This window comes from Aquila chrysaetos, chromosome 10, assembly GCF_900496995.4.
Source record: "Aquila chrysaetos chrysaetos chromosome 10, bAquChr1.4, whole genome shotgun sequence".
NCBI lineage: Eukaryota > Metazoa > Chordata > Aves > Accipitriformes > Accipitridae > Aquila > Aquila chrysaetos.
This window is the reverse complement of record NC_044013.1, coordinates 20,475,457-20,496,685: the sequence shown is the minus strand read 5'-3', so window position 1 is coordinate 20,496,685 and position 21,229 is coordinate 20,475,457. Positions and strand designations below refer to the sequence as shown.

The 21,229-nt window shown below is 40.1% G+C and overlaps 1 protein-coding gene across 1 annotated transcript in view; it reads right to left on the bottom strand.

Moving 5' to 3' along the window:
- CUL3 (cullin 3) overlaps positions 1-19,480 on the bottom strand; it is a 58,534-nt gene extending 39,054 nt beyond the window's left edge. The window contains exon 1 of the mRNA XM_030029312.2: positions 19,370-19,480. Coding sequence (XP_029885172.1) covers positions 19,370-19,435 — 66 coding nt within the window. The 5' untranslated portion in view covers positions 19,436-19,480. The remainder of the gene's footprint in view (positions 1-19,369) is intronic.
- Between the last annotated feature and the right edge of the window lie 1,749 nt (positions 19,481-21,229).

Genomic DNA, 21,229 nt, shown 5'->3' with positions numbered 1-21,229 from the left:
AATGCTTTTCTCCTTCAAACCTGCAAATCCACAGAATCCAATTCCAGAGCCTGTGCAGGTGGGAAGGCAGGTAATTGTGGACATGAGTCTCTTCCCTACTCTTACTCCACAGTGTTAATAATGATAGTCAATTAACTTTCCTCCCATACTGACATGCTACTTGGCACCTCATAAATTGCACTGCAACACTGATCTGCTTAATCAGACCCCAAATCAACTTGTACAATAAAAGACAATAATGTCTGACACAGAGTTAGCAAACTTACTTAGTCATTTGCTTCAGCTAACTAGATATTCTTTATTTACAGCAACGTACTAACGGCCAAAGAATTACGTGCCTACAATATTGTGCCTACAATTTAAATACTTGGAAGTGTTGTTGAAAAACCCTACGAATGTCCAAAATTAACATCTGTATTGAACATATTTCCACTGCACAAATATGGCTAAGTAAGTTCCTACAGGATATGCATCAAGCACTAAGCAGAATATGCATCCACTTGACGTTATTCAGACACTGAATACCTCAGTAAATACACCAAATAAAAACTAGAGCAATAAAGAAAAATTCAGAGAAAAAGAGAGAAACTCTTATAAGAAATAGTCTCATATCAAACCAACTTGTCTAGTGTAGTGTGAATCAGTTTACAATTGTGCTTTACCAATGCAAAGGTGCTTCAAAATATGATGCTTTATATAAAGCAGTATCTGGGATAGCAAATAAGTATAGCAACAAAGTTATTAGATGTCAGTATTGCTTAAAGTTTGTGATTTAGCCAAGTTTCATCACCCAACTGAAAAAAACCCAAACTTTTTAAATGAACCAAATTTAAAATGCATGTTTAAAGTTAAGTTTGGTTTAGTTTATACAAAAAGGAACTGATCAAGCATTTTACATCTAAAGAAAAAGGCTGAAGAGAGGAAAAAGGCCACTATTCCCAGAGTTACTGTGGAGAACGAAAATATGCCTGAGTCTACCAATACTGTCAAAGCAGCCATGAAAATAAGAGCTGAAAGTAGTAAGAGTGTAAAGAATAATGGTATGACATTCTAGAGGAAAATCATGACCAGCCCTGGTCTGCCTCTCTTCTCCCTCCCCTTCCACCCAAAAAACACTAAGTGAATAGAGGAAAAACATGGAACACTAGACTTGCCTGCATTTGTAATCAAACACAATGATTAGCAGGACTTTTTTCATTAAAAGTACATTTTTACATGCAATTTCAAAATATCAAGTTTTCTAGGCATTATAAATAAAAGTACAGCTCATAATAAGGATAAGCCATTCACTGCCTTAGGAGGGAATGGGCTGCCGAACAATATCAAGACAAGACACACTCCTCCATCTTCCTCGTCTTTTTGAGTTTTAGTTAAATACAAAGATTTTCACGACAAAAATAATCCTATCGCTACTTTTCCCACTCTCATGATACCAGATCCACTAGCCTACTAACCTGTATGTACCCAAAACTTAAGAGATATGTCATTGTATATCTAAACCCCAAAAATTCAGACACACTTAAAAATTCTTAGCTTCCTATCTCCCAAAACCAAAACCTCAAAGTAACAGAGAAATGGTGCAATGTCATCCCCTCGGCCCTGCTTTTTGCTTATTCTGCTATGCATAATATTGAAAGATCAGTTATTTTCTTTTTAATTTGCATTTGCTACATTGGTGCCTCTTCAGGCAAATTATTTTCTAAAGCTTTCCTGAACAAGCAATTTTACAAGTACTAATAACGAAGGCAACCATTTAGAATTGCAGACAGCAATCCAAGTAAAGCTTTTCAATCTTCCTTTGAAAAAAAAAAAAAAAAAGAGGGTTTGTTTTCAAACAAAGCATAGACTCAAACCAACACTTCCCAATGCCATTTTCTCCCCTTGCTAATAAAAACTCTCCCAGCCAACAGGATAACCTTTTTATCTCAACTGCAACTTAACTGCTCACTGTATTTAAAAAAAAGTATGATCTGTATAAAACAGGGAAATCACCAGCCTCTAGTTTGAAGTGATACTACAACACTGCTGTTTCTGGGTTGGCCAGCTGGTAAACATTCCTGTACGTTACAGATAAGCAGTACATCTAATAATTCAGATCTGTTCAAGAAAAAGCTAAAAGTGAGCTGTTTAATTCTTCTACCTTTAATCCAAATGCTACAAAAAAATGAAAGAATGATTGTAACATTATTTGCTCCGAACTCACTGAATACAAACATAAACACATAGCTTTCTGCCACTTAACAATTGACACACTATGAGCTGCTCTGGAAGCACAAGATCCATAAAAGGGAATTTTAAGAAGTCCACATCTCCATGGCATAAATATACTGAAATATTTGAAATAGTATTATAAACTTATCTTATTACCTTTTAAGATTAACCATGAAGGACTCTGCTTCTCAGTGCAGCTTCCTATTCTGCTACTGACTTACTTTAGATTACTATCTGTGAGGTTTTGTGGGAACAGGTTTGCTAAAATTCTAGGGTACCAAGTTAGAAGAGCACTGTCTTCCAAAAAAGCTCTAGCATAGAAAACACTGCTGTAAACAAGCTAGCTAACAAAGCAAAGGCTCCCAATACTTTAAATAACTCCACTCTATCGGGCAGTAAGTCACTGCAGTAAAGCTTTAGCAAAAATTTATTCTTTCCTCTCCACTGCTGAAAAGCTGTTTAGCTTTTCAACAGAAGAGGTCTTCCTCTATTACTATCCTCAAAGTTATGTAAGAATTGCAATGACTAAATCTACCCTTGGATTATTTAACTCACAGGTTCATCTCTTTTCATCCCCCTTCCTTAAGTCAGGCTTGTACACAATTTAAAAAAAAAAAAAAAAAAAAAAAACCAACAAAAACAACTAAGCAGTAAGTTTGTGATGTTACTAGAACATTTTGACATCTTTCAGAATTGTGTACAAAAGCATCACTAAAAACACTATTAGACAACTGTGATCCTAATCCATCAGTCTGACCCAACAGTGAAGATTTATGCAACTCTCTAGATCTGTCAACAACAAAGCCTATAAGTGATCCACTTCCACAAATATGAATACAGGATCAGAGCCCAAATGTTTTTCCATGCTCATTCCCAGATTTCTTCTAACGGTTGTATTTTAAGTCAACTCCACAGTTGTAATACAGTTGCCTTGCTTGTGCCTACTATTCTTGCAGATTTAAGCAGAAGCTAAATTACTGCTTCTGCTGGTGCTTTGGAAAAAAAAAAGAAAAAAAAACACCAACACCAAAACCACCCAGGTTCAGAAAAGCTTTCAGAAGCAAAATCCCAGTAATTTCAGTAGTGTTTACACCAAGATTCACGAAGATGGTAAGAAGCCAGTGTCCAAAGAGAGGAAATGTGTTAATGTACTCCAGTTTATCTGAATATTACCTTTCTTGGGGAACGGGAGAGAGATCAAGTCTATTATTGGCAGAATAGATAGCTGTTTATAAGAAGCCGCTAGTTGGAAAACTTCCACAAACCGCTGCCCAAATGCTAATGATTCAAAGATGCAACTTGAACACAAACATCTGAACTCAAAGTGTAGCAGAAGTACATCTTGAGGAAATTAGACTAAAATATCAGTGGACATGAAAGTACAATCATTTCACAAAAAAAAAAAAAAAAAAAAAAAGTCTGTAAAGGACTCAAAAGGTCCTCTATTCCACAGTACTGCCACAGTGCAGGATCAGATACATGCAAGCCCTTTCTTTAACAATGTTCGTCTATCCTATTAAAATCTCCAAGACAGAATAAATAATCACTGTCAGCAATCTATTGCCATTATCATCTGAAGAGTACAACGCCAGCAGGTAAAGCTAGTAACAGTCCTGAATATACTTCTCAGTGTTTCCCTCCTAGAAGCTAACACTACAGCCACCACCTCTTTTGAATAACTTCATCAGCATTCCTTAAATCAAAAGTGGCAAACAGCTAAACTCCAGTAGTTTTGGTATTAATGTGTAACTTCAAACAAAATATTATTATCTCCTTTCTAGTCATGTAGTTCAAAGGGAAGTGCAATATCCTGTCCCCCGGGAGGAACAATCCCATGCATTAATACATGCTGGTGTCAACTGCCTGGAAAGCAGCTTGGCAGAAAAGAACCCAGGGCTCTTGGTGGACATCAAGTTGGCAATGAGCCAATGGGCCCTTGAGGCAACGAAGGTTAATGGTATCCTGGGCTGCATTTGGAGGAGCATTGCCAACAGGCTGAGGGCTCTACTCAGCACTGGTGAGACATGTGGAGTACTTTGTCCAGCTCTGGGCTCCCCAGTACAAGACAGACATGGACATATGGGAAAGAGTCCAGTGAAGGGCCACTAAGATAACTGACTGCAACACCTCTCACATGGGGAAAGGCTGAGAGTCAGATTTGTTTAACTTAGAGAAGCCTCACAGGGATCAAATCAATGTATATAAATACCTAAAGGGAGGGTGTACAGAAGAGGGAGCCAGGCTCTTTTCAGTGGAGCCCAGTGACAGGACCAGTGGCAGTGGGCACAAACTGAAACACAGGAGATTCCCTCTGAACACCAAGAAAACTTTTTTTTACTGTGCGGGTGACCAAGCAGTGGCACAGGTTGCCCAGAGAGGTTGTGGAGTCCCCATCCTTGGAGATACTCAAAAGCTGTCTGGATACCATCCTGAGCAACTGGCTGCAGGTGACCCTGCTTGAGCAGAGGGGTTGGACAAGATGACCTCTGGACGTGCCTTCCAACCTCAACCATTCTCTGATTTGGTGATATGCATTACAGCTGTACACCGAGGAATTCAGAAAACCAGGGCTCCCTGAGTAAGCATGACTTACTAAAACTGCCAGCACCAACTGAAATGCATCACAGGATAACAAAGGTGAGCTATAAAATGCTTGCGGTCACCAGTGGAACCAGGCATTTGGTCCCTAGCTTATCTTAACTACAGTCAAACAACATTAGAACTCCCAGATTTATGCAGAACATCAAACAGATCTACTGCTGGAAATCCAGATTACTTTACACAGAAATAAATGCTTGGGTTTTTTTTATATAATTTCCATTCTATACAATTTAGCTTTTACAACAGTTTCCTTTGAACGCAACTTCATTTCATGTTCTTGTCAGTTGGTCATTTTGCCCTTAACACTACAGAACTTGCTCCTCTTACTTATATAACCATGCTTGAACTGCTGTGAGTTGTAAAGAAAGGCAGTTACAGGAGTAAACTGTTAAGAACCTGCTGAACCCTTGACTGTTTACACCAGCTTACTTTTACTGGAAGTAGCTACTTAGTCTTCTTAAACAAGAGGTGGTTAAGAAAGAAGCGAGGAAGAGGTAACAGATGTCCTATGGAATCTCGGTAGGAGCATCCACAGAGGTTTACCAACCAGCAGAAACAGGAGGCACGTGAACTAGTACTCACAAGACTAGTGACTAGACACAGCTTCTCATCCTTCTTGCAGAAGAAGTTTCTAGACAAGTTCTACAAAGTTCTCACAAAGATCTCAGACGAAACAGGCCACTGTTAGTTCTCAGAAGTTTTAACAGACTGTAAACACACTTGCAGGACATTTTTGCTTTAAAAAAAGTCACAAACATTACTACTCAATTTTTCTACAGACTAGCTGCAGAGCATTTATCACGATTTTCAAAAAACACAACCATCACCTGCCTCATTCCTTTCCATGACATCCTTTAGGTCTAATACCCCAGAGCACTGGAGTGAGAACCGATTGAAATTACAGAATGCAAGTGTTTACGCTCTCTACCTTGAAGGAAGTGAGTGGATACCAACAAAGTTAGTTAGCAGCTCTGGGAGTAAACATTTGCACCTAGTAATTGCATCCTGTTCTCACTCCCCCATTTCCCATCCCTCAGCAGGACAAAATGAGCAGGGGCTGACTGCAGCCATCTAAAACTGCTACCACAGGGGTCCTGACCCACAGTCCAAGAGGCAAGGGAGGCTATCAAAACTAATAGTCTTCACTTCCATTTCAAGACAGGGCATTCATCAAGATGGTATTAAATAGCCTGTTACACAATAACTCAGCATCCTTAGCTTGGATCCTTCATTCTGGATGAAGCTTGGCTGAGGTTATCCAGAAAAGGGCAAGAGCACCACACTTCCTGCCTCAGAACCCAATCACTACTTGAATTTTTATAAACCCTTCCAATATTCTTAATTTAGAAGACAAGAATTTACAGTGACAGAGATATATTGTCTAGTATTTGCTCAAATAATATCTCTGAAAAATGGCATATTAAGATACGGAACTACATATTCTTCAACTACAGAGCAGATAAAATGTACTCCTATTAATGACAAATGGAGAGCTCAATATTCATACTTCTCTGAATTTTGAAGTTTTCATCACTCTGTAGCCAGGAGCGTTACCTGGAAGAGGATACATTGGCTACAACTCATTGCCTAAGAAACATCAGTATGTCAAGAAGCAAATAACTCCATAACACACACTCACAAATAAAAACAACTAATTTCTGAAAAAGCAAAACCACCAGGCACAAAATTCTTCAATAGTGTTATCTGATTAGGTTGACTGTTACACACCAAAGAACATGACTGGAAGCTAAGAGAAGGAGCATGAAGAAAGTAAGGGGCACCCTGACCTACTGCTGTTCTGCATCTGGGCTACTACTCCACTTTGGCCATCTGCTGAAAGAGTCACAGGGAAGTCACAGCAATGTGCTATCAAACCTGGTCCTAATAACTAGGCTTTTGCTCCTAGGTGACCTATAACAACAACTGGAGATGACTATCCAGTATTATCCACATCTCCTAGGAGTGTCAGGAAATGCCTACTACACTATTATACTCCCTCAGAGGGTGTGTGTGATGGTGGGGAATGTATGCCTGCAGTTCGTTTATGGCATCTGCCAGTTATCATTTACAACATTAAATACTGACACCATTTTTAATATCTGTGGTTTGTTCTTCACTCATCCCTTGACATTCAAGCCTCACCCTTGTTTGGGTGGGCAATCTCTACACTAAACTTCTCCAGATTCCTCCTGCAAGAAATATTCATGGCCTGCACCGTGTTCCATTCCAGGCTCAGAAGATGAGCTGAGTAACCAGTGCTGAGAGTAATCCCATAAAGGCCAAGAGAAAGATCAAGTCTAGTCTGACTCCAAAAAAGGCTCCAGCCTCTGTAGAACAGGCAGGGCTCCATGACAATACTCAGTCAGTAGTAGAAATGCAGGAATTTCAATATCCACCTCTCCTTCCCAGCTCTGTCAGTCTTTACTTAGCAGAAGCAAGCACAATGCGCAATTAAGTAAAAAAAGGGAATACTCTTTGTCAACTGAAATACTCAAGGGCTGCAGGATTTTAGGCAAAACCCCTTCCTTCTCCATTTTACTTAAATGGGTTCTGCAGCAATGAAAAGCTATTCTGCCAGCACAGAGCTGAAGAAGTAAGTAGATTAAAAGTGATTGTTCCTTAAAAGACGGAGTCATACCTCCTGCGTAGTGACTGACAGATTTGGTCTACCTCCAAGGCACTGTCTTAGAGTACTGCTGGTCTCATCACAAAACAAGTGCTGCTTGGGGGTGGGAGCTTGAAAAGGAAGGGGTTTGGTTGGTTGGTTTTGATAAGCTTTACAGCAAACTAATATCCTCCAAGAACTTCCTTTTCTAGTAAACATAAAGCCCAGGAAAAAAAGATTTGTTCCTCCTCTCAAAAGGTAACATGTCTGTGTTATAGGTAGACCTGACAGGAGTTCCACCACACAATAGCAATTTAACAGCCTATATGAAAAGTTTAAAACAAGTTTTTAATAGAAAATGTCATACTGCAGCAGCAGTTTTGACATGTTTAGGAGACTGAACAAATTTAAAGAAAGATCAGAGACTCATCTCTTTCATATTTTAAGAACCGATTCAGAAGAATGAGACTAATCCTGCACTGCCAACCTACCTGACTTATTCTAGATTTCAACTTTTATTTAATAAAATGTCTTCATTTTTCCCAAATGGCCCTCCTCAACTTCAGTTTTGCAAATCTGTGGAACACTACCCCAGAGGAAAGGGGAAAAAATGAGAAAAACAACTCCTCCCAAACACCTGTTCCATCTGAACTGTGACTACGAACTATGTAAATTTGAGCAGCCATCAGTTACTGAATAAACACAAGACAAAAGATAATCTAAAACTTTTTCTTTAATATCTTTAAAAAAATGCAAAAACAATGGAGAAAACCTGGAGAGGAAGACAACTAAATATAAACTGAAACACAAAATTACACAGTGCTGATTCTGTGAATGGGGACTTCTTTCCATTACAGATCTTTGCACACTTTCCCAACGCTAACTCATACTAAGTGTTTGTAACTACTGATGAACAACTATAAGAATGCATCATATACACAAAGACAAAGGTCAACAGTCTTTCATAAAATGGTTGCAAAGCATAACCCAACTGTAAAGGACAATATATTTAGTCAGCAGTAAACAGCAGAAGAGTAGTACATAGGTACATAGTATGTAACAGCACCTATTTAATTCAAAACAAGGTCCATGTGTATTCACTACTCTCTAATACCCTTGAGACTCTCTGATTTGGCAATTCTTTCAACTTTTTTATTAGAGATGCAGACTCTTGCATGACACGTTTAAGTCCATGGATAAGACTTAACTATCTTTTTCCTCTGCTGCAGGTCCATTAAGGGTAGCCCACAAACTACATTATGCTGTTTAAAAATCAACTTACAGGTTCAGTTTGCAATTTATGATGTTCAACTTACAAAATGCACCTTCGAACAGTCACTCTCATTAATACAGATAAAACCAGAATATTACTTATCTAAGTGGGTCAATGAAAAATTACTGATAGCTCACCAGCCTCATTTTTCATTCACTTATTGGTATATATGGATTCACACAGGCCAGTCTTTAAGGTTCTGTAGAAAAACTCTATCAGTAAGTTAAGTAACAACACAGGATAATCAGAGTCAGTAAATACTGTATCTAAGATCACCTATACAAAGCTGAACTCTGTCTCGTATACACTCATCTGTCTTACTATTTATTTTCCACAGGACCCAAACTGCTTGAAATACACATATGCTTTAGTCAGCAAGGACTAAGGGATGGTGTCCTCCAGCAGGGTTGGATACTGGGGAAAAACAAAGAAAACAGACCTAAATTAACTTCTTTTCAACATAAACTTTCAAAGATGCTACTAATTACACTAGGGACTTTATTCTAGAATTGCATGCTTTGCCCAAAGAGGATAGCAGAATAGTATTTAATTAAAAATACAGAAATCCAAGTTTTAAAGTTACCTTATTTTTTCCCCAGCATCTGCAGACAAATATAAATGCCTTTTCAAATACCAAAAGGCATTACCTATAAATGGGTAACTCGCCCCCTGCCATGGTGCAAGCTTCTGCCCACCTGTCATCACATTATTAAAGTTGTTTTTAAAAAAGCTGTATTTAAAAGATAACAATTGACTGGTTTTGTTCAAGCTTCTAGAAGAACTGAATTGGTAAGAGGCTAAATATAGGAAGTTCTAGTTCAAAAGATAGTTGTCACTGCTATAGAATGGAAGTGATTATACAGCCAAAATAGTGACATTGCCTGTATTATTAACCAATGTTCTTTTAAAAACATTCAATGACATTTCTACAGCGCTCATTACTATAGTGCCTGAAAATGGAGGAGGATTATAAAACACCTATAATGAAACTACTTATTTCCTAAGAATGCTTCAACCTAACCATAGTAAAGAAGAACTGTCTATGCTTCTGAAACTTCTCTTACTAATCTGGAAACTGTTACAGCTGAAGTCTAGATGTAAGTTGACACTTCAGAAACTCTGGTCTTTCATGTTTAACTTTGCAAAGTAACAGAAGCATTTTCAGACATGAAGAAAGTTTTTGGCTTATTTCAGTAGTTGTATTGATTACTTCAGGTGCAATTAACACGTGTGGGGGAAAAAAAAAAAGCTATATCAGGTCAGGATTGCTTAACTCAAAAAAAAACCATTCTGAATGAAACAGCAGAATAAATACAGAGATTTAACACCAAAAATCTGCCTACTTCTCTCCTGCCCAAAAGAATAAGTATCAATATTCTGAAGACTAATGAGAAGTTCAGAGTCCTCTCAATTCACTTCAGAAGTAGCAATCCTAAGACAACTTTCCTCAAATTAAAGTTACGGGAAAAAAAATTCTGAAAGGCTTGTGTAACAGCAGGAAATATGTTCCTGAAAGAAACAGAGTAGCTTTAAGATTTCTATCCTAAATGAAGCTGGCGTTAAAAGAAAATATTTGAACTGAATTAGAACAGTAGAAATGGAATGAAGAAGAGCTGAGTTTCTGGGAGTGAATCATCCCTCTCATGTGTCAGCAAGATCCTGGAGGTCTAGAAGGCACAGGGACAGGTAGTTCTACACTTCAAGAGCTCAGCTGTGTGTCTGTAGCTGTCAAACAGGCTCATGTCAAAGGTGACAGTACAGACAGTGGAAACAGTGGCACAAAATTTTATAAACTACTGGGCATGCCTTTCCCCATTTTCAAACAAGGGCCAGTCCCCAAAAATTCATTCAAGTCATTCAGCTTTCCACTGCAATAAAATCTTAGAACAGCCAAGGACATGCTTTTCAAATATGAGGACTATGTGACTATGAGCACAGTACCACAAAGTAAGTTTGACTGCAAATTTCCTCAAAGCAGCTTACTTGGGATAATTGGCCATGTGCAGGCTCTTACACTGCAGTAGAAGGAAGGTGGCTCATTCCGCTTCCACTGGAATTACTCCCAATTTACTGAAGACTTATGAGCAGAAAGGAAAGTTGTTTGCTTACCTATATATAACCTAACAAGATTTGCTAGCAAAGATTAAAAATTGCTGGAACTCTCAAATTTCAATGGGATTTAGGTCCCTGACACTCTTCATCTCCTTTTAAAACCCAAGCGTGAGACTGCAACATTCCAGGTAACAAGCAGTAGGTTGTCTTGAAACTGCCATAACGGACGACAGGCCACTGTCCACAGAAGCAGCACTATTACACCCAGCCTGCTACTCATATCACTCCTAACTCTAAACCAACAGAAATATTTGGTTTTTAACCTAAGTCAAAACAGTTTTGAAAACTTTGATTCAATATGTGATCATACTTCTATTAGTTTTAAGATCATCATCCCAACATTACAAAGTAGAAGTAAATAGCATTAATTTAACAAGAGGCAAATTCATGGGGGTTTTTGGCAAATGTTTTATATTGATGACTTGTATAATATTAACATTATAACAACTTTAAAGAATAACGGAGATGCTGCGCGCCTCAATCCCAGTTAAGAACTGCCGGGGAAAGAGCAATGCTGTTCTGCGCATCCATACCTTCTGTGGAAGGCACCGAGTCTCCTCAGGGGTATCATCTCTCCAAGTGAAAAAATCCATTAGTTCATTAACTTCCCAGCCTCAATGACCTGGATTCAGAAGGCTTCCCTGAACCACAAATGGCCCATTCCTTGCCCACTCAACTTCAATGCAAATCCCACAAGAATTATTTCTGGGTTTTTTCAATTAACCTACAAGTAGTTGAATATTTTACAATTGTTCAAAAATCAACACTATTTAAAGAGGAAATCTGTGAAATACACACGAACTTATACAGATTGCAGACACGTTTCCTGAGGCCATTTCAAAACAAGGAACACAATGAATGATTTGGGGGGAATGAAGGAAGAAAGGGTGGGTGCGGGGCAGAAGGGCCTTTAGAGGCTTTGGGGGCTTGCTGACAACTCCTCCTCCATAATGATAAAAGTATAACAATTCAAGAGCTTGTATAGTAAATAAAAGATAAAATTTTATGGTAGACAGAGGCCAACAGAGGATAATTTTTTTTTCTCAGCTTACTTCAGGGAGTGGAAGGAAGATACACTTAATAAATCACTTAACACATTTACAGATAATCAATACCGCTGCATGCTGACAGTAACCTTTCTCTGGGGGTTTTTGCACCATATAGTGCATACACCATGATCGGATGCACAAGTCAGCAGTGCCTGGAAGAGCAAGACTAACACTGAAACGAGTGCAACAGAAAAGAAAAAATCCAGAGCTACACATGGAAATAATATCCACGTATATATCAAAAAATAGGTCCACTCAGATGCTACCAACACTTTAAAAACAGAAGTAGTGTGAAAGTAAAAGGGAAGTATTTATTTCCTTAAAGATTCTTCACATACAAAATGTAAGAAACAGACACGCACAGCCTGTACTCAGACTACATGTAGTACAAGAAATGAATGTCACAAATTTTTTATTATATAAGCTAGTCCAATTTTATATCATTCACATGTATAATTTAAATTATTATTGTCCTCATTTATGTTTATTCTCAGAAGTATTAAACCAAAAATTGTCATTTCCACAAATGCACCTCATCCATAACCATAAACAAATAAAGCAAGTTATCTGTGTACATTTTGCATACTACTACAGTTTATTTAAACTACAAGCAAGACAGTTTCAGCCCTCAAACACCAATTTTATGCACAACTAATTAAAGAATCTAGGCAACTCCACAGCAAGCACCAACCAAATGTGTTTATTACAGTTTTGTCCTTCTTGCTGTATTCGGGTATTAAATGTACTTTTTTCCTGCCCTAAAATGCATGTGTTAAAAATGTCATTATGGAAGTTCTTTTGTTAAGTTGTCTAACAGTATTTACTTCTGCTGATATGCCAATCCTTGCACCTTCACGAAAGAACTATTAGTGATTTAAAATTTCTACTGGCTTTAACTGAACTTCAGAAAAATAATCATATGATAAAAAGTATACTTGGCCATGCTACAGTTTTCTATTACAGTACTTTCCTATCCTTGTTTCCACAAAAACTGACTCAGAATGAGAAATACGAGCTCACTTCTTCTCAAGAGTTAGTTTTCCACATGTATAGCTACTAGAAACCAAAGATAACATACACACAAGGTCAAAAACCTATTTTGGACTGTAACAGAATCACTGTGCATTTTATGAACGGACTCAATCAAACTATCTTAAGAAAATCTGTCCCAGTCCATCACAAAATGTTTTCACCCCATACAGAGAGATTATCAGACACTGCAGATCAGTCATGGTGGTGAAAATTTAAAAGCACCTGCACTAAGACTACCTGTCCTACAGATCAAAGCCAAAGACTTCAGAATACATATTTGAAATTCTGAGAAATGTTGCCACTTATGTCGTGTACATCTGCCCAAAAGAGATTAAAATAAGAAACATTTTGAAAAATTGTAATAATTTTTCTAGAAAAAACTTCTAGTTTTATGTTACTTTCTGTTACTGTAACTCTTCATGTAGAATACCAAAAGCTCTTGATCAGTTTTATAGCAAGTCTCACAAAGCCCTTTCACCTACTGCTACCAGGGAAAAACAGTAATTCCTGTTTAATAATGCACTACTATACAACACAAGAATGAGGAGGTGGAGAAACCTATCAAGCCACTTGAAAAAAACTGAGATTGAATTAGCCAGTATAAAAATCTTAACAGAATGCTAGTGATGTTACTTCACACTTCTGCATGAAAATCAAGCAAATTTCAAATACAGGCAAGATGCATAAACAGCAGTACCCATTCCAATGCCATACAGAGGCACTTACTCAAAACTCAGCCCAACTGGAATGATGATTGCTCAGAACTTAAGACCCAACTAACAAGGAAAACCAAGAAAATGTGCAACTGAAACCCAAACACCTATAGAACTCAGGAATTCTAATGAGATTAGGTTAGACTACAACTAAAAGATAGTATGTACAGTGTATTAAAAAAACCCAACCAAGCAAAAAACCACCTACAACTACTCAAAATCTACCCTGGAATTAGTGTCACCATCTCTTAAAAATTCTAAATGTAGTATCAGGGCAGTCAGTCTGCTCAGAGCATTTCATTACAAAAAAAAAAAAAAAAAATGTATCTGTGAAAACTGGAAGGCCTTCATTAAGGTTAACTGTCCAGTAAACAGCAAGTATCTCTGTATTTTTCTGTAATTTACATGAAAACACCACCTTTTTCCTCTGAGTAAGATAAACAGTGTTTTAGGGTTTTGCTCTGTTTTATTTTGAGATTTTAAACCTACTAAAATTTTAGTTGCTAACATTAACTTATGACTACTGTATACACTATATGGGTTAATAGCTAAGATGCTCTTATAAATATGTTTGAGAATATAAAGCAATCAAGATTCACGAAGCAACCATGTAAAGCATTAAGTTCACTAGGTGGTCTTGCAGCACTCGGTGGGATTGCATTATTTTAATCAGAGCTAAAAAAGCCTGCAGTAAACTATCCTCCAACTCTATCCCCATCCCGTCCTCCAGGCCTCTCCATTCACTCACCAATACAGCACGCATACTCTAACAGTTATAAACCAAAGCAGAAATACACATATTGCTTACATAATATGAACACTTAATCATTTGACAACAGTTCAACATGTTTTCTATGGTCTATCTGCTGTAAGATGCTCAAGACAGACACAAATTTTACATAAAATTCTTGAATTGATAGATTACACATTATATGTTGAAGCATAAATTTAACAAACCTCATCTCAACTTGCATCATCAATTCCCCAAGATTCAAAACAAACCACAGAAGCAGTTAGCATTCCCCGAGAAAAAAAAAAAAAGCCTTCTGCCTACACAAAGCCCAAAACAAGTGGCCATTAGATCTGCGGAGAAAGGAGCAGTGGCAATGAAAATATGAGTCTTAATACTTCTCGTGGAAGAGTTGAAGTCATTTACTTCTAAGTTTACAGAACTTTCTTTGAGGAAGGAGTAACATCAATTGATAAATGGGGTTGAAAGAAACAAAAGGCTGTCTGCCTTTCTGCACAAGATTGCACGAAATGAGAATTTTCTTGGACACAACTATTTCAAATAAAATGAATCAGTGAAGCTTATGTTATATGTATATGTATGTACGTGTGTATATATATATATATATACACACACACACACATACATACTTGAAAGACTCATTCAGTCGCAAGTGCATGTGTAGGATCTCTCTAAATGCTTTCCAGAATTCATAATATAACCATATAATACTGAACCACTGGAATAGTTCTGAGAATTGGCAAAACACTATTTTGTAGCATTGCTCTAGAGAGGAAAGACAGCTCTGCAGGAAATGAAAATGATTAAAAGCACTCAAAAAACCAAAAAAAGATACCCCAACTATAAAGATCAAGCCCAAGAACCTACATCAGGTCATACTGGTTTTCAGAAAGATCTGTCCAACCAATTTTATGGCGACAGCTGACATATTGCATTGAGAGAAGGATGAGTTCTTGCAAAAAAGTTCATTCAACACAGCTTAACGTTACTTGTATAAATTTTGAAACTGAATTCCCAAAATGCTTTCCAAATTCTCACATACTGTTTATTTCTGTAAGAAATGTGCATTTTTCACTTTGTACAACTTTTCCATCAAAACACATTTAAGGCTACTATTTTCCACTAGCTAAACAGTCACAGCAAACCACCTCAAATACACTTGCAGGAAACATAATTTATACATGCTAGATCTCCGTCATAGACATCACATCTCTCCAAAAGTTTTAAGTGCAAATCTAGCATTCTTTGCCACCACTTTTCTCAGACCAACTACATCATCTTAAAATCAGATTTGCTGCCAGCTTGTTTGAGAGCTTTTAAAGTACTCCTTTAGCCAGCAGTAATGGGCTCACTGAGAGTTAAACAATGAGAGCCAATTTGAGACCCTCAGAGTACTTTAAATTAAACCAGGGAACGGAAGAAAACAAATCCCAGCACTTCTCCAAAACAGGTACAATTAATTAATGTTTTGTAGGAGTATCATAGCTGCATTTTCACATAATGCACATACTGTGTATTCAGCAAAAATACTACTGCACTCCTCCAAATAATTAAAAAAAATAAAATACTTACAAACTATATTCAACTTACATCACTGACAATTACTTGACATTTCAAAAATTATTTTGTTATTTTTAGTGTCCAACCACAACATGTTCCTATTTGTTGCAGTGTGTATGAATTTGAAACAAGAAAGTTTAAAGATTGCTTAAGAAAAAAAGAACCTGCACTCACTCAAAAGCCCTCTTACACTATTCCATCTCTCACATTAACTCTAATGCTACTCTGAACACTATCTGGATAGACCTTATACAAATATAGAACAGCTATATATTAAGAAGGTGTTAAAAGTACTATAAGTGGTTATTGAAAGTAGCACAATGGAAGTCTTCTACAGTGGTACATAAGGTTAATTAACTGCACACGCTTAACTGCATCAGTTTGCTCTACTGAATATACAGTAAACTTTGATAAAAATTTATTTCTATTATTCTTTCTGGATTTTAAAAAAATGCTCAAGTCTGAAGTCTCAAAAAAAATGCATACTCAGCTGGGCTACTTCTGATGCAAAGATTATCACTGTGTTTAAGTCAAGCCCAACACGAGAACACAAAAAACTCTTTAGTAATTAAGTTTTTAAATTAGGAAAAGAAATGCATTTTTTTCTATTGTGAACAGAAAAATCGGTTAAATGTATACAAAACTATCTTACTCTACAACCCACTTCAGCAAAACAGTACACCATGTACTCAGTTATTGCCCTTGAGGTAAGAAAAAGCACATCAGAGCACATACCAGGAGCTAGCAAATATTAGCGGACACTTGAGATGACAGATAATCTGCCACCAATTACAAGAAATAATAAACAAGGAATCTGGAATAAAACTAATTCCAAAACATTAAGATCTCTAGGTACAACACTGATGGTTTTCAAATGTTTTGGTCAATTTCTACTTAATTTCTAGTAAAGTACAAAAAGAAAACTTTGGAGTAGTAATATTTTGCAAATTACTATTTCTCCTTTCCTTTAGCTAAGGTAAAATGTAACAATAACAGAAATATCAAAAACATTATGAAAAATAGAAAATATTAGAGACAGAACCTACATGGAAGGAGCTACCATAATATTGCTATGTTCCAGGAACCTTACCTCTCAAATTTGGCTACTTCTAGTTTAATATAATAGTAAATAGCTACCTCCATGCAAGAAGCAAATTAATCTAAAACAGGTAGACCTGCTGAGGAAAGATGATCAATAAGAAGACAAATTAAAGCAGCCTACAAAAGTCACCTCTGCAAGCAGTCAATTCAGAACTCAAAAGCAGAACCACTAAATTTGAGAGAAAAGAACGAAGATCAGTAGCTGAAGTACGAATAGTACACTTTCTAAATATAGACTCTACCCCCCACACAAATGCAACCTCATTGACATGAATAATCCCACTGCAGTCGCTGGCACTATTCACAGGACCAAAGCTATACAACCACTTAGGCCTCCACAAAATTCGCATTAAGATTTTTACATGAACTACAGCTATTGCCTTCTGCAATTATGAAAGAGAAACCCCTCCAAATCTCTCAACCAAGTACATGCTTCTTTTCTACAAACACTTTATCAACAGGATTGTCAACAAAATATCTTGGAAAAGAAAATCTATTGAAGTGAACACCTGAAAAATTGCTGTCAACAGATGTCACCAAACATTTAAGACCTGTAGGCCTTGATGCCTATTTACTTATCAAATTATTCTAGGAAGAAGGTAATTTTTTAGAAAACTTTTAACCCAGACATTCTTTAAGCAACTGAAAAGACAATGCTAGCAAAAACAGTTTCAGAAGGAAAAAAAACTGACGACAATGTTTAACTTTATGTAAAAGCAGGGCTCTGTATGAGCATTCTTCACCCCCCAAACTAATTTCATATGCTCATTTACAGAAGTGATGAAAAAAGTAAAACACAAACTAAAGTTTATCCCATTGTTAAGTCTACCTTGGCTGGCTGACCCATATCTACATATTCACAGTTGGAATACAGAATCTGTTTATCAAATTAAAAGACTATTTTTTGGTGTAGTTCGTTGTAAAACATACACATTGTTTTTGTCATGGTTTATTTTTGTACAGGTTTTCCTACTACCATAGGAAGAAGTCAGTAGAGCCCTGGCCACATTGCAGTAAGTCTTTTTCTTTATTCCTATAATCCAACACATCCTAACAAAATTGACATTCTTGAAAAAGGCTGTTTAAAAAAATAAAGGCAATTTGGAGATCAAGAACCTTTCATCAGCTAAAATTCCTAATTTCATAGCCCATTTTCTTCTTTTGACTTTTACCACTAAATGCAACTGTCAGTCATTAAAAGTAGAGGAAAGAGTAAAACAGTATAAATCAGATTGCTAAGATTAAGCCAGCTGCTGAGAATATAAAGAATTCTCTAATTTCATCAGCGAGAGTTTTGATGAAGCAAATATATTGATATATTCCTTGCCAGTGAAATAAGATAAACAGGTATATCCAGTTTCTCTATAAAGGCAAGGCACATTAGTTCTACACTACTGCCTACTGGGATCAGACATAGCATCAAAAAGTTAACGCTAAACCTTAAAAGCCAGTGACTCAACTGAGTATCTTCTTTTTAACATATACACCGATGAACACATACACACTTCCTGGCCATCCTCTGGCAGACTGAAGCTTCTCTATTTCTCTCGTTCCTCAGCGCCATTAATAGTACTGTATTTGTTATTCTGTTGTAAGCTTTAATTGAACCAACTGTCAAAACACAGCAAGCTTTATGGCAGTATAAATTAATAATCTGGTTCATTCCCCTCTGTAACTCAAAAGGATGGCACGCTCATGGCTCCACCGAACATGCGTGAAAGTTACCTATGCCTAGATGTTTATAGTAACATCTTCCAAACAGCTGGCATTGTGCCACCTAAATCTTATAATCATACGACTTATAGCCTCTTTTACGGTGTGGAGAGTGAAATAAATCCACCAAAAGGAAACTCTCCAGAAGACATAAATAAACACACCCCCCTTCCGGGGTTAACTAATTTTGTTGATGTAGGCGTATCACCTTCGACTCCTTCTTTGAGGCCTTTTCCTTGAAAACAAAGAAACCAGCCCCCCCCCCCCATGCCGTACGTGGATTTCCATAATTGATTTGCTTGACTGATGACGGAGACGATAATCCCGGGGACCAGTTCCTCCACCTCCCACTCGCCGGGCGGCAGGTAGCACCGCTCCCCCGAGATGCGGCTCCCGCCCGTTCCGCCCCGCAACTCGCACGGGGGGTGCCCGAGGCCGCCGGCCGGCTGACAGCTCTCCCCGCACCGCCCGCACCCGCGGCCCCCTCCCAGGCCCGAGGCCGCCTCTGCCCGGGGCCGGCCCGGCTCGCCGCCCCGCGGCCCCGGGCACACGGCGCGGCTGACGGGGCGGCGAGGCCGCGGGGCCTGCGGGCAGGCGGAGGCCGGGGCCTGGCGCGGCCGCTCGGCCCGGCCTAGGCCCGGTACTCACAGGGAAGGCTCGGATCCGCATCTTGGTGTCCTTCCGGCTGCCCGTCCCCTTGCTCAGGTTCGACATCTTCGGGCCCGGCGGCGGCGGCGCCTCCCGTCCGGAGGGGCGCCGGGGGACGCGCGGCGGGGCGGCAGACCCCGGGAGCGGGGGCCGGGGGCCGGGCAGAGGAGGCCGCTGGCGACCTTCACTCCGGGCTGCGGCCCCCGGGGCTGCGCGGAGGGCGGGAGGGTCGGGGCCGGGACCGGGGCCGGGCCGGGCCGAGGGGGGGAACGGCGGCGGAGGCGGCGGCGAGGGGCGAGGCGGCGGCGCAGGCCCCTCGCTCCGGCGGCGGCGCTTCCTTCACCCTCCTCCTCCGCCGCGATGGCGGACAAACATCGCTCAGTGCGCAGGGCCGAGCGCCCCCCCCCTTCCTTTCCTTTCCTTTCCTTCCCTTTCCTCTCTCTTCCCTTCCCACCGCCCAGCCAGCAGCCAGCGAGAGACAGATCCGGCCGCGGCGGCGGGCGGAGGCGGCGGCGGCGGCGGCGGCGGCGGCGGGAGGGCCGCGGGGCGGAGCGCCGCCTGCGGGGGGGGGCGAGGGGGTGTGCCTCGCCGCTCTCACGAGGCTTCCGCCGTTCTCGCGAGACGGCCGGCCGGCCCCTCTCCGGCGGGCGGAGCCGCGCGGCGCCGAGCTGTCAGCGTCGCGGCGGGCGGCGAGGGGAGGGGGAAGGCGCGCGGGAGGAGAGGGCGCCGCTGATTGGCGGAGAGCGACGCCGCGGGGAGGCGGGGCGGGGCGGGGCGGAGCCGGGCGGGCGGCAGGTCCAGTCAGGGATGGCGGGGCCGGGGTCGGCCGGGGGCCTGCCGGCAGGACGCATTGTAGAGGGCATGCCTGGCTTTATTGTTTGGGTTTGGGGTTTTTTTGGTTTTGGGTTTTTTTTTGCCAGAGTTCCGTTCCCCCCCCCCCCCCCCCCCCCCGTCGATATCGCCCTTCTTGGGCTTGTGGCAGATGTTTCATTAGGGTCAAAGTGCAGGTTTTCACACCCATACAGGGAAGCGTGAGTGGGCCTCACAGCATTAAGCATGGCTGGAGCGCTGGTGCAGTCCCACCGGTCCGTGGAAAACGGGGCATCACCCTAGCCCTGTCCCCAGCCGGACAGCACCTACTCTGTGTTTTGGCTACCTGGTATTAACCTTGCTATGCCCAGCTAAAAAAGGAAGGGCAGCTTGTTCCTTTTCCTATGCCTTACCCTTTGAAGTCTCCCGGAGGTCAGTTCTGCCTCTCTGAATCATGTTACCGGTAGGCGTATCCCCCCGCGGAGGCTCACAGAATGGCATGATGCAAGGCATTTTTATTTATGTTTTGTGTTTTCGTCGCAATGCGTGCCTGAGAAATGAGGGTGTCACCTGAGGCAAAGCTTATATGAGCCCAGAATTACATATAGGTCATTCAGGGAAGGGCAGTTGTTGTAAAAGGGAAGAATGTTTTGAAAATGTCAGATTCTGTAAGTTAGTAGTGGCGTCGTACCTCTGAAAGTTAGGCTGGTCAGCCAGGAAAAATCTAGGTCCCTGTCGCCAGGGGACTAACTGAAAAGTTAGTGGCTGAAATTGAAATCTGGGTCAAAACATGCCTTGCTCAAGATCCCTCAGAGGAAGTACGTGGCATAGCCAGAAGAGAATTTCTTTCAGGTGACTCTTAAACTGGACTCTGAATGCCAAGGCATCTTAAGATGTACATTTTGCATCTGACTCCACTTACCTCTATCATTACTGTTTTCCTACAGGTGCCTCTATGCAGCATGTGCCCTCAGGGCACAGAAGCAACATACCTTCTCTGAGCTAGTTTATCTTGTGTAAGAATAATTTCACCGTTTTTGCTTCTTTGAG